The sequence below is a fragment of the Salmo trutta genome, chromosome 31, assembly GCF_901001165.1.
Source record: "Salmo trutta chromosome 31, fSalTru1.1, whole genome shotgun sequence".
NCBI lineage: Eukaryota > Metazoa > Chordata > Actinopteri > Salmoniformes > Salmonidae > Salmo > Salmo trutta.
In genome coordinates this window covers 18,834,726-18,847,632 of record NC_042987.1, presented here as the reverse complement: position 1 = coordinate 18,847,632, position 12,907 = coordinate 18,834,726, and the positions used below count along the sequence as shown (strand labels likewise).

At 42.5% G+C, this 12,907-nt stretch overlaps 1 protein-coding gene across 3 annotated transcripts in view; it reads left to right on the top strand.

The window, feature by feature from the left end:
* The window catches only part of LOC115169676 (pre-B-cell leukemia transcription factor 1), a 71,289-nt gene extending 61,367 nt beyond the window's left edge, over window positions 1-9,922 (top strand). Inside the window, exons 3-9 of one of the 3 annotated variants that reach the window (XM_029725556.1) lie at window positions 206-453; window positions 1,419-1,609; window positions 1,890-2,025; window positions 2,339-2,498; window positions 3,639-3,751; window positions 4,844-4,933; window positions 6,955-9,922. In XM_029725556.1, the coding sequence (XP_029581416.1) occupies window positions 206-453; window positions 1,419-1,609; window positions 1,890-2,025; window positions 2,339-2,498; window positions 3,639-3,751; window positions 4,844-4,933; window positions 6,955-7,047 (1,031 nt within the window). In that variant the 3' untranslated portion in view covers window positions 7,048-9,922. Of the gene's footprint in view, window positions 1-205; window positions 454-1,418; window positions 1,610-1,889; window positions 2,026-2,338; window positions 2,499-3,638; window positions 3,773-4,843; window positions 4,934-6,954 lie in introns of all 3 variants that reach the window. The other 2 variants (XM_029725555.1, XM_029725557.1) reach the window with 2 other exon arrangements.
* Window positions 9,923-12,907: the final 2,985 nt, after the last annotated feature.

Here is a 12,907-nt window from a genome sequence, read left to right as displayed (position 1 = left end):
GTAGTAAGAAGAAAAAACAGTAGTTGACTGCAGTCTCACCGTTGGTGACTGGTACACTCACTCCACTTCTCACCCAGACACTGTTCATTCATATTAACTGGGCCTCTTTTCTTTGCAGTGCTGATCATCAGACTTTGCAATGCATCAGTGTTGTGTTTGTTTTTACATCACTAGAGAAGTTTCTTACTAACTATTGTCTCTACAGTGCTCAGTATCCGTGGCACCCAGGAGGAGGAGGCTCCAGATGCCCAGCTCATGCGATTGGACAACATGCTGCTGGCGGAGGGCGTGTCCGGACCAGAGAAAGGGGGCGGGTCTGCGGCAGCAGCAGCAGCGGCGGCAGCAGTGGGAGGAGGGGTGGGCCAGGACAACTCAACAGAACACTCTGACTATCGGGCCAAGCTGACTCAGATCCGCGGGATTTACCACACCGAGCTGGAGAAGTATGAACAGGTGAGGACAGACCACACCCCTTGTAAACACTCTTTCCCTTCCCATAAGCCCTCTCTGCTCTAAGAAGACTCTCACTTCCTATAGGTAACCCCTTTCTGCCTAAGCGCCCCCTACTCTGATATCTGCCATCTCATAACATATTGAGGACCCTTGTAACTGTCCTCTCTCCCTTCCAATAGACAACCCCACTGCAATCTCACTACACTCAGACTGCACTCAAGTCAGTGCACACAACCACGCTTTCAGAAATCCCTTTCCAGCTGGCAATCATTTTATCAGTCACACACAAGTCCTATGCCAAGAGAGCATCCCGTCCTTCCCATTGATGTCAAATATATTACCGCCTGTCATCATCTCAAAGCAGGCCCGTCATCACTTCCTGTCACAGTGTTACACTTGCACCTGAGAATATTCATGTCACTGCTATGTGTACTACTGCATCTGAGTGTACGGGCGGAACGGCTGTTGCGATGAACTGAGTCTCGTTTCAACTGACACGACCCTGGTGCTGACAATCAACAGACTCCCCTGTCCCCAAACGCAGCAGCCACTTCCCAGTGACTGATTCTGACAGAGAAAGAGAATGAGAGAGACACTGAGTGAAAAGACAGAGAGGGAAGTGGAGCGAGAGAGAGACAGGAAGACAGTTCAAACCTGCTGAACGTGAACAGGAATGAAAGCCTCCTGTCATTTTAGACGTCTTCACTTGTCACTTTCTTCCTCACGATTGAAGAAAGGTCTCCTCAATATACAAAGAAATTCTCACTGCTTGTCTACCTCATCCACTGCTATTGTTTCTGCCACAGCACTGCAATACATTACTGCTACATTACTGTACATCGATAGTATTACTACTACTACTTATGATACTGATAATACTAACAATGCTAGCCGTGTCTTACTTCTTTACTGTGTCCAAGTGCGTGTGATTGCTATCTGCCTCATATGAGCGTGTCTGTCTTCAGGCGTGTAACGAGTTTACCACCCATGTGATGAACCTGCTGAGGGAGCAGAGTCGCACACGGCCCATCTCTCCCAAGGAGATAGAGCGCATGGTGGGCATCATCCACCGCAAGTTCAGCTCCATCCAGATGCAGCTCAAACAGAGCACCTGCGAGGCCGTCATGATCCTACGCTCACGCTTCCTCGACGCCAGGTCTGTGTGGGACTGTGTGTGTGTGACGTGTCTGTGTGAGTCTCTCTCTGCGTGTGTCTGCTGATCCATTTTTTTTTTAAACAGAGTGTTTCCTGGGTCGCTCTACACCAAAGACAGCAGCTTTTTGTAGAGTGCGATGATGAAGATAACGTAGTCCAGCTATCTCTCTCTAATATATCGTAATGAAGGAAATTACCTGTAATTGTGACATTTAATACGTTTCTCTCTGTCTCTCTCTGTCTCTCTCTGTCTCTCTCTCTCTCTCTGCCTCTCTCTGCAGACGAAAGAGAAGGAACTTCAACAAGCAGGCAACAGAGATCCTAAATGAATATTTCTACTCCCACCTGTCCAACCCCTACCCTAGTGAGGAGGCCAAGGAAGAGCTGGGCAAGAAGTGCTCCATCACAGTGTCACAGGTACAGTATGCCGCCACATAGGTTTCTGTGGGTCAAGAAAGACTATGAGCTATCTAGCTAGCATGGCCATTTGTTCGACAATTGCATTCACACTGCTATGTCACAGGAAGTCAGCTAGAAGAGACTGCATCCAAAATGCACTGCTTTTGACCAGAGCTCGTGTCACTCTCAATGGGAATCGGGTTTCTTGACAATCTGGTTTCTTGAGATGTGTTTTCTACATAATACCTTGCTCAAACAATTGTTGAAAATAAACTTTAGTTTAATTTCTTGTCATGTAAAACATAATTATAATATGTACTTTATGTTACAGGTATCGAACTGGTTCGGAAACAAGAGAATCCGATACAAGAAAAACATTGGCAAGTTCCAAGAGGAAGCCAACATGTACGCCGCGAAGACAGCCGTCAGTGCAACCAATGTATCAGCCCATGGCAGCCAGGCCAACTCCCCCTCCACCCCCAACTCTGCAGGTCAGTATCAGTACCAGCCAGCTATAATGGATCTGACCAGTAGACTACCACGTCAGTACTGTTAATGTTAGTTTGGCTGCATAATATACCCAACTGAACAATGCTAGATCATATTGAGTGCTGAAGCATTATATAGGCTACATTGAAAGGTATCCACACTACAGTAGTATGGACAATTCAATTCAGAAATATGACACAGTTGAGCAGAGAGGTACAGAGCACTGATTAGAAAACCTGGCTTTACCCAACCCTGGGCCCCAACTCAAGAATCCAGTCTCGGCTCTGTTCCTTTTGAATAACAAAATACTGTCTGCACCCTCCCCCCCTTCCTAAACTAACCCAATAACCTGTGGCCCGGTCCCTCTCTCCCTCTGGGGTTTGTCGGGTGAACACAGTAGACATATTGAACTCTTGACCCTATGGGCCCTGGTTTATATAGGAAATAGGGTGTCATTTTGGACTCAGTCTTGGTTAGAGAAATAACTATCCTGTGACTTGTCCGGTTGACCTCTTGTGTGCCATTAAGCTGATGACGGGCGTCCCGGCCTAGTCCTTTGTCATCATGTTGACTGTTCAGCTGTGTTGGGTTATGGTCTAGTCTTGTGTTTTTTTCTGCCTTGAAATCAAGTTAGGCTGCGTTCTCCTTTAACATCTGGGGAGTTTGGCTCCGTTAAAGGACAAAGAGGATTCTTTCAGTTCTTCCTGCCGATCGATTAGCACTTCCTTAATGAGCCAACCGGTCCGGTAGCAAGGAACTTAAACTGCAAGACAATCCATCTATTCTGCATTAGTTTCACCCCGGTTTTAACCCCTAACCTCAATATTCTTGATAATATGATTATCATCATAATTACCACAGACGTAGTAGTTTGTATAGTTTTATTAATACAGTATATTATGCTTAAAACATCCCTTGCCAATACATTTCCGTAGGTGCATATAGTCAGTGTAGATGGTGATTGGTCACTGATGTGGTTCCCTGTTCACTATACCACATTTGGCTTTCAACCCTCTCCCACTAACCCACCTGACTGCACTTTTCCGGTTGCATGATCGTGTTAACTCCTCTTTCCTCTCTTCTCTTTCTACCGTCCTTCCCCACTTCTCTCTCGTTCTCTCTTTCACTCTCTGTCCTTCCAGGTTCTGCTGGCTCTTTTAACATGTCAAACTCCGGAGACTTGTTTATGAGTGTGCAGGCTCTGAATGGGGACTCATACCAGGGGGCCGGGGTAGGGGCCAACGTTCAGTCCCAGGTAGGATCCTCGCAGAAACTAGTACGTAATCCATTAATTATTGGTACACTAGTTGTCATGTAGATAGAAACCCAGCTAGCAGTCATACAGTGGCCGATTTGTGGCCCGTTGAAGGCAAAGTCAACCAACCACGGCAGGCAGCCATATAAGGTCTTATATTATAAGACGGAATTTCCCTGCTCAGTGGTTCAGGCACTGTCCGGCCTATACATTTTCAATTGAAATAATCAAAAGCCCAGAGCAGAGTCACTTGACCTAGTCCGTGAGACAGAGGTTATATGTGGCCTTTAGCCATAGCACTAATATGGCGGCCATTGTCAGGCTCATGAATGAATAGACGACTGCAGACAGTTTTGGAAACAGTACAAGACTCGTCAACACTCCTGACAACGGTTGTCGTAGCCACTGGTGCACAACAGTCCTCTGACCTTGCCCTGTTGGACAACTATGGCCAACACAGAGTTTCTGAGTGTTGGGATTGGGAGAGAGTCTCACTCACCATAGGTTGGGTGGGAGGATTACCACCCGTGGTGATATTCTCATTTGATTCAACCCCCTCTAGCCCCCAGCCCTATCCCTCCATCCGTCCCTCCTTTCTTTTTAAATCAACTCTCCAAATGCTCAGGTGGTTCATAAATATGCATAGGATTAACCCCCTAAGGTGGATAAGAGGTCTCCTGGGTTGATACTTCATTGAAAAACAATGTCCTTGTCAAAAGGTAATTTGGCTGCGCACTTCAAATGTCTTCCCAGCCGCTGAGGAGTGAAGATGAGTTTTGAGTCGTAGAAGCAATTGGAAATAGTCAATGCTACTTGATTTGTTGCAGTTCTGTTCCTCTTTGAATATATAGATATTCATATAAGTTCCCTCGTGATGGTGTTTGTGGTCATTTGTCGTTGTTCATTTGTGATATCTTTTGTGTTGAACCTGATCATTCTAAACCGTCGCTGTAACCTTTCCCAGTGCAGGTTACCCTTTTGCTATCAGACTGACCTTTTCTTATGCATGAAGGTCTTTGTCATGTATAGCTTTTGTCTGTCTGACCCGCACATTTCTCTCTCTCTGTGTGTGTGTGTGTGTGTGTGTTCCAGGTGGATACTCTTCGCCATGTTATCAGCCAGACAGGAGGATACAGTGACAGTCTCGCCGCCAGCCAGATGTACAGTCCACAGGGCATCAATGTAAGAACAACACCACCAAAAAACAACAACCTTCTGTCATTTCAGCACAATATTGCCTTTCTATTCTTACTTTGGTCTATTTGAAAGAAAAAGAAGCAAACTATTTATATACTATACTTCTGTAGCTATTCTTCTTTTGTTTCCAATGCAATACCTTTATTAGGGTTTCAGTTTGTCCAATTATTTCAAAGCCAACGGGTGTGGGATGCCACTTAGTTATCAGTGGCCTGTTGGTGGCTGGGCTGTTGTCCAGGCAACGGCCCCTATGCCGGTCATGCCCCGGGCGCCAGGCAACAAGGCAGGAGTCAGACAGAGCGAGAAGCCGTACGGACACGCTTAGAGCTTGTCTGTCTGGTGATATTAGTGTTAGCGAGGCACCTGCAGCCGACAGGAGCAAGGCCACAGGTGTCCCCCTGCCTGTCCAACACTCAGCTCACATGGCACCAAATGAAAAGAAGCACAGACCTCATTTGGGGCCAAAAAAATTAATAAAAAATTGCCCTGGAGTATAAGCTCCAGTCCAATTTATTTACCACACTAAAATAACTCGGCAAGCCGATGTTAAGAACAGCACGTTCTGATAGGGGGTTTTGTCCGGGCAGGGCAGGGCTGGGAACACTAGAGGGGGTGGGTGTAGTGTTAAGATCTACAGTGACAGGCTGTGTTGTAGAGAGGGGAATCAATAAGACAGTCACAGCAGGCTGAGAGGGGGTCTGGGCCAGCAGTCTGAGCGCATTGGTCACATCATTCGTCCAACAACCACAATGACACCGACAGCAGCGTGCCCTGTAATGTCCTAGACAAGATGCCAAAAAATGATGATGTAGTGGTGGAAGGAAGGAAGACGTTCTCCATTTAACCCCTCCATTAGCTTCCTCAGTAAACTATGCTGGAACTAAGCTAAATGAGGGCTGATGATAAGATCACGGTCGGTTGCGGTATGTTAGTCAATGGATGCATAGAAGGTGGTTTCTGAGGCAGCCTTTGGCCAAACAGAACGGGCATTCACATTTGCAGCTCATCAGTCTTAAACACACATCTGTTTGTGCAGATATTGGGACCCTCTGCCCCATACCTCAAAATCTGAGCCGAATCTGAATGCAATTATTCAAACATCAACTTGCAGTGAATGAATAGGCCTAATAAATAGGCCTATGCCAAATCCAAACACTAAAAAGATGTAATTCTAAAACAATTGTAGAAATCATGTTATTCTTTTTTTCTGTAGAAGCTTTCAATCCTGGATGGATCTTTTTCATTGTGCAGCTAAACAATTTCCAGTCGTTCTGAGGTTTCTAATGACTGAGCTGAGGCAGGAAGCAGCGTTCACATGGCAGACCTCTCCTCTTCTATCATTGAACAGTAATTACGGCTGTGAAATAGGCGGAGGGTGTCACCAAAGCTGAAGATTTTAAACGTTTTCTTTTCTCCCCTCGGTTCAAATGTGATGAAAGACTGGCTCTATGTGAAATAACAGGTTTTGAAAATAAGAGGGTGCCAAGGCCCATCTCCAACAGCTTTCACCGATGGCATGGAAATTGCCATTAATGTCCCAAATGCTCTTTAGCCTACCTATCTTCTGGGAATTGAAATTGCCTCCTATTTTACAAACCCATTATATTTTCATCCCAGTAGCGGATGTGATAATTTGATATAATTGATTCTCCCATCAACCCTCTTGGAGTTTGCAAGAGCTGTCTATATGTTTTCAATAACATGTCTCTTTATTGTCTGTACATGAGGCCATTTTGAGACAGATGGGAGATGGAGTCTTATATTGTTGTGCCTTGATAGAGTAATTGTACTATAATATATTTGGAAGATGCATAATCCCGCAGAGTGCAAAAGGGTGTTTGTCAGTTCAAGAGTTTCATGTTAGCTACAGATGCAGCTAAAAAAATATACAGTATGTGAAATTATTTCTGTATCAATGAGGAAATGTGTCCTGAGGCATACAACAAATTGTCTCCCAATTTTATCTCTAGAAATGTGATGTTTTTTCTTTTTTTTTTGCTCCACAGACAAACGGTGGGTGGCAGGATGCTCCGACCCCCTCGTCAGTGACCTCGCCCATAGAAGGACCCGGAAGTGTTCACTCGGATACCTCCAACTGATTATTTTACCCTCCACACACACCATCACCACAACCCAACGATGAACTGGCAGAGCCAAACACAGTACTAAACATAGAGGCGTACTACACAGTGTCCTGTAGATTCCAGGGGTGCTGTGACAACCATAACTATAGCAACCTTTCTTCAGCTGCAGTACTACGGGACATTTGAGATGCATACATACAGTAATAGGAATTTCAAAACAAAAATCAAAACGATACAAAAATTCTTAATACAAATGTTTGTACAGATTTCACAGGATATTCAGAGGGCTGGGTTGCTTACCTACCTGGGATGGGTTTACTCATATTGATGATATTAAGTGATTAAGATAAATTTAGACAACCAAACCTGTATACTTCAATTCAAATGCTTAATTCTACCTCTCAGCGACTAAAAAGTAAACAAATATGAAAGAACATTATTTGTTTTCTAAAACATGAACTTTGTCATTGTAAGAAAGAAGCACTTCGTCATGCTTTGTTTTGCGGTCCCTCCTCACTGGGCACATACTGGTTGAATCAACGTTGTTTCCACGTCATTTCAAGGAAATTACGTTGAACCAATGTGGAACAGACGTTGAATTAACATCTGTGCCCAGTGGGTCGCCTATTCGATGGTACGCCATTTAGGCTTTTAATGTTGCTCCCCTGTTTACAGTGTGTGCTTGATGAACTGTGTTTGCTTTACCCTCTCCCACAGGGAAATAACCAAGAAGACTTAGAACTTGATTTACTAAATGTTTTTGTATTAGTTTCTCCGTAGAGGACTTTTAGGGAAAGCAGGTCAGCCTAGTGAACTCTGAGGACCCTTCACCCTGACTAGCAGGTCTTCAATCTGGGTGGAAGGCATTAGAAAAGGAAAACATGCTGGTACGAGAATGCTCATTGGCGAATCTAAAGGATCTAATGGAAATTGAGTAGACAATTGAATATACATTGTAGATGTGTGTCTTCCTGATTTATAAACTTCTGCCCCATGACCCCTTTGATAAGAACGCAGGAGCGCTGTGGGCCCACAAGCACTCATAGGGCTCTGTTCTGATATCCATACATGCGTACCACTTAGTCTTGCTAACACCACGTGGGTCGCGTGTCCGCCAGGCTACGCACCACTTAGAACGCATGCCCAATACATGCTTCATTCTAAGTATGATTGTGTGGATATTGGGGAAAAGCTACAGAGTATGTGCTGTTGATTGTCTGAGGGCCTGAGGAAAGCCTTCCTTTTTAACAACCACCTCATTGAGTATCAGTGTCTCATCAGAGGTAAACGTGTGAAGTTACAGTTATGTCATGTGTAAAAGAGGAAAAAAAAGGAAATAAACACCTGTCATCAACAACCCAGACGAGTTTGAATCACATCATTCATTCCAGTGAGAATAACTAAACAAAAGAACACCGTCTCAATCTAAAAGTCATTTGGAATCACTTCCTGTGTCTGATTGTTTTGGAGCCTATGGGGTCAATAAGATCAGACATAATGAGCAAACTGGCGGAAACATCAAGTCATTATGTCCTCGTCTAATGTCATTTCCTCGTTCGCTGTCTCACTTCAAATTCATTTGGTTTTTTTAGTCGCCAAATGTTACTGTTAACCAAAACTCTTATATTTGTTGATCTATTGTTTTTTTCCTGTGTACTTTCTAGAGGTCGTAACCTATCTAGCTACATTCACTCATATACTTATATGTTAGATTTCTCACTTTACCTTTTGCCAACTGTCCCAATTCTGGTGCAGCAATCCTAACTGGGGAAAAATTAAATTGATAACCAACTGAACAATTCTGCCTAATTGAAAAGCCATTGTAGAAGAAACCCTTTCTGGAGAAAATCTGTCTGTCAAGGATCTGTGTAGTAACAGTTTGTTTTTGAGTACATGGAATCAGAATCTAGTTAAACAGGGAAGTCGTTACCTTAATATAATTCAGTTACTCCTAGCTCCGCTGATGCAGGTAACACCAGGACTGAACTTACAGTAGCCATGATGCGCAGGTCATGAGATGTTTTTAACCCCGTGATATAGCTCAGAAGATACATTGTTTTCCTGTGATTCAGTGTTCATTGTTCAGCCACTGTTCCAAGGCACTCTCATGCAATGGAACTACACTGTTCTTTAAACCCAGAGTTGATTTCGGTTTCTCTTTTTTTTTGCCATTTGAATTTGTATTACAAAATGTTACAGTATATGACAGCATTCTTTCTTTCACTGTATCAAGAATGTCTCCTGTGTCCTTGCTTTTCACTTCTTCAATTGACTTCTATCAGTCCTCAGAATTCATGAGCATTTTGAATGTTGTGCTAAAAGGTCTGTAATGTCCATAGCAAAACTAGAGATGTGAAAATTCCTTCAGACAAACATTTGGACATTTGATATACTTGTCCTTATGTTGTGTGGACTATAGTTATTCTTTAGTATTTTGTTATTTACTTTTTATAGTGTGCTATTGTATTTCATGGTTCCCATTTTCTTGTCAATTAGCTCTCTCATGATGTGATTCTGTGAACATTGCCACATTGTACTTGACTTTCTTTGTTGAACCATCATTTCTACAGTTTCAACATTAAACTTATTATACTACTATATAATACATCAAGACAAAACAATGGCATTTTATTATTGAATATTTGAGCGAGAAAACAAGAATAATATAGTGATGTTTGCCAGTTTTGCAAAATGTTATAGTTTTTTATATGTGATATAGATTTTTAATGCACCAATTGTAAATTCAGCTTCCCAAACAATGTACTCTAACAAGTTCAAAAAAGCTCACTTGCCATGTCCCCTCTAATTAATTGATTTGTTGTGCCAAAGTAGAAGTATTCATAATTTATTCATTTTTGAATAACTCTCAATAAAACTGTCTGTAACTCCCCTATTAACTACAAATGAATCTCAACTACTTGATACTCTACAGGGACCCTGAGCTCTACAACCCATTCGCCCCGGATCCAGATTTAGAAATATGCTTGTTTACCAATAAATGCAATATGATAACACACTCCATATAATATAGCTTTTTTGTTTTGATAGCTGAAAGGAGAGGTTCAGTATACAACCATTTATTTAAAAAAATACAAATACATATATATATATATACAGTATATAATGCATGTAATTTGTTCTTTAATAAAATACTGCTGTGTTTTTGAATCATTTGTCACACATTTACATATATGTTTCAGATAGTATTCTGGTTCACTTGGTCTTGTCAAAGTTATGACACAACATGCCAGGGGACCGGGTTACGGATATCAGAAAAATATTTGTATTCTATTTTTAACATTCTGTCGCTTATTTATAGTCAAACGTATCTAATCATCGTTCAGGCATTTTCATTACTATTTGATGTGTAGGCCTACAGCGTGCTTTGTTATATGACCTTGGGAGTCACATTTGACAACGAGGGCATTGTGAAGGGTTTTGGCTCTAACAGTTTATATGCATGTGAGCATAACCCTTTGGTTATGGAAATGTTGAAGCCCTGGAGTGTTTTGTTACGCTACACATGAAGGACGTTCAATTTCAGTGTCTTCCAAGAGCTTTTGTGTCAGTCAAATCCTCACACCGTTTAGACAACCAATGGTCCGGTCCCCCTTTGCCACATGTTATCTGACATTTCCACAGCTCTTTCCGTAGAAATAAACTGGGCCGCCCACAGTACAAAGCGTCAGGCAGGATGTGCTCTTCAGAGAGCTTCCCTGGTAAAGGTCATTTGAGCTGTAGCCAGGCGATGAAAATCAGAGAGTCACACAGAAGGTAGAAGACCATTGTCATCCAAAGTGGTGATATTTCACAGTTTATCTGAATTGGCCAATGTGGGCAATTTGAAAAATAGAACAGTAAACCATGGCTATGTTGACGTCCGTGCTGCTATGGATACCAGTACTATGGTGTGGACGTTATGAAGATAGTGAGGGATTTCTCCTCTCCACAAATGGTTGATTGGATAAGGACTGGCAGATGGAAGGCTGCAACATCTCACAAGTCAAATCTTGAGACCCTTTCCAATAAATAGAGGGGACATTTAAGACTTGTGTGTGTGCACGTGTGCGCGCATGCATGTATGTCTACATGTGTGCGTGTGTGTGTGTGTGTGTGTGTGCTTACTAGCATGTGGAGGGTGTTATCTCCTGTAAGTAGGTCAACCAGGAACTCAATCACTTCCTCTTGTTGTCTCGTACCCTTGAATGAAACAGACAGTGGAGCTGGAGTGGCCACGGTGTTGTTGGGCAAAACCCTCTATACTACCAATGAAGACATTATTTGGCTGGACAGTGGCGTGTCTGGCAGAATTACTTTCACAACTGCTGCATATTCATAATTGCCTAAATATAGTGTGTGATGGTGGGAGAAAGGGACAGTAGGCAGAGAGGGCTGTAGAATAGATAGACACTAGGCTTGACTGCTGAGTGACGGTGAAATGCCAGAGCCGGACTGCTCACCGGCCCCAGGGCTGAGAGGAAACAGGACTCTTTCTCTAAGAGCAGAGCCGGCATCAAAACGATTTGACTACACACACTTGATCTGTGTCCAAACCTTGATCCCTCTCAACTCATGCAAAATTAAAATGCTGAAAACAAAAGGAGAGCATTGCCCGTCACTTGATGTTCATATTATGGTATACTGTTTGTGACATGATCATAGTCTGAAGTCCATTTCACAGCACCGTACTTGACAGCTTGCTGACACTCCCAAAATTGTCATGGCCCACAACAACCCTATCATTTCATTTAGGTCATTTAATGACAATGGCCCGCAATGAATGTCACAACTCATTCCTTCCAGATATAAGAAGTGAACTTGTGAAGAAGTATCAAAGCCACAAAAGTAATACCTTATGATCCAAAATACAGTATATTCACTACTTCGTGTCCAAGGCGTTGAAGAAAAAAAACAGACAATCCAATGATTCTCAATTCCATTTGTATTTGGGAAAATGTTAATCAATTCATGAGATGGATCATCAGGCACCCCTATTTGGAATAACCCCACCTTACCTCCAATGTTTAAAGTCCTGGTTCCAAAGTAGCAACATGATTTTTAAACATGTGTACTATAATGGATCTCTACTGTCATTCAATCAATTACAAGAAAGATTTGGATTACCCAAGGCCGATTTCTTTGAGTTCTTTCAACTCAATTTATTCAATTCAATCGCTTCAGCAGAATCTGGATTAACCTAATGCACCTAGCATAGAGAAAATACTGAGAGATGCTGCTACGCTAAAGAAGTTGATTGCTAAGTTATATCAACGGTTGATTGAAGCTCTACCTGATGGTTCAGAACCTATAAGGACAAAATGGGAAACCGATCTAAAGGAAGAAATTGAGGAGAACCATTGGTCACACATATGTGAAAATGCTCATCATACCTGCTCCTACAACCTAAGACATAAACTACTGCAATTTAAGATAATTCATAGGACTTACTACACTCCTGCCAGAATACATCTAACGCACCCAGAAATGTAGCATCTCTGTTGGAGATGCAAAAGTACAAAGGAACCTATTACATATCTTGTTGTCCTGTGACAAACCGACACCATTTTGGAATAATGTAGCCTATGCGCTATCATTTAATTGTGTCTAGGAGTTTGGATTCATCCATCTCCACGATTATGTCTGTTGGGAAGTGTAAATATTGGTGATCAATATCAGAGAAAGTTCTGTAATCTAGGCTTAATTTCTGCAACAAAACAATGTGTGGCCGTGAATTGGAGAGCATCATACTCACCCTCTATAACAAACTGGAGGACTGAGCTATCTAGTTACATCCCTTTGGATGCAGGGCCTTCAGAAAGTATTCATACCCCTTGACTTATTCCACATTTTGTTGTGTTACAGCCTAAATTCAAAA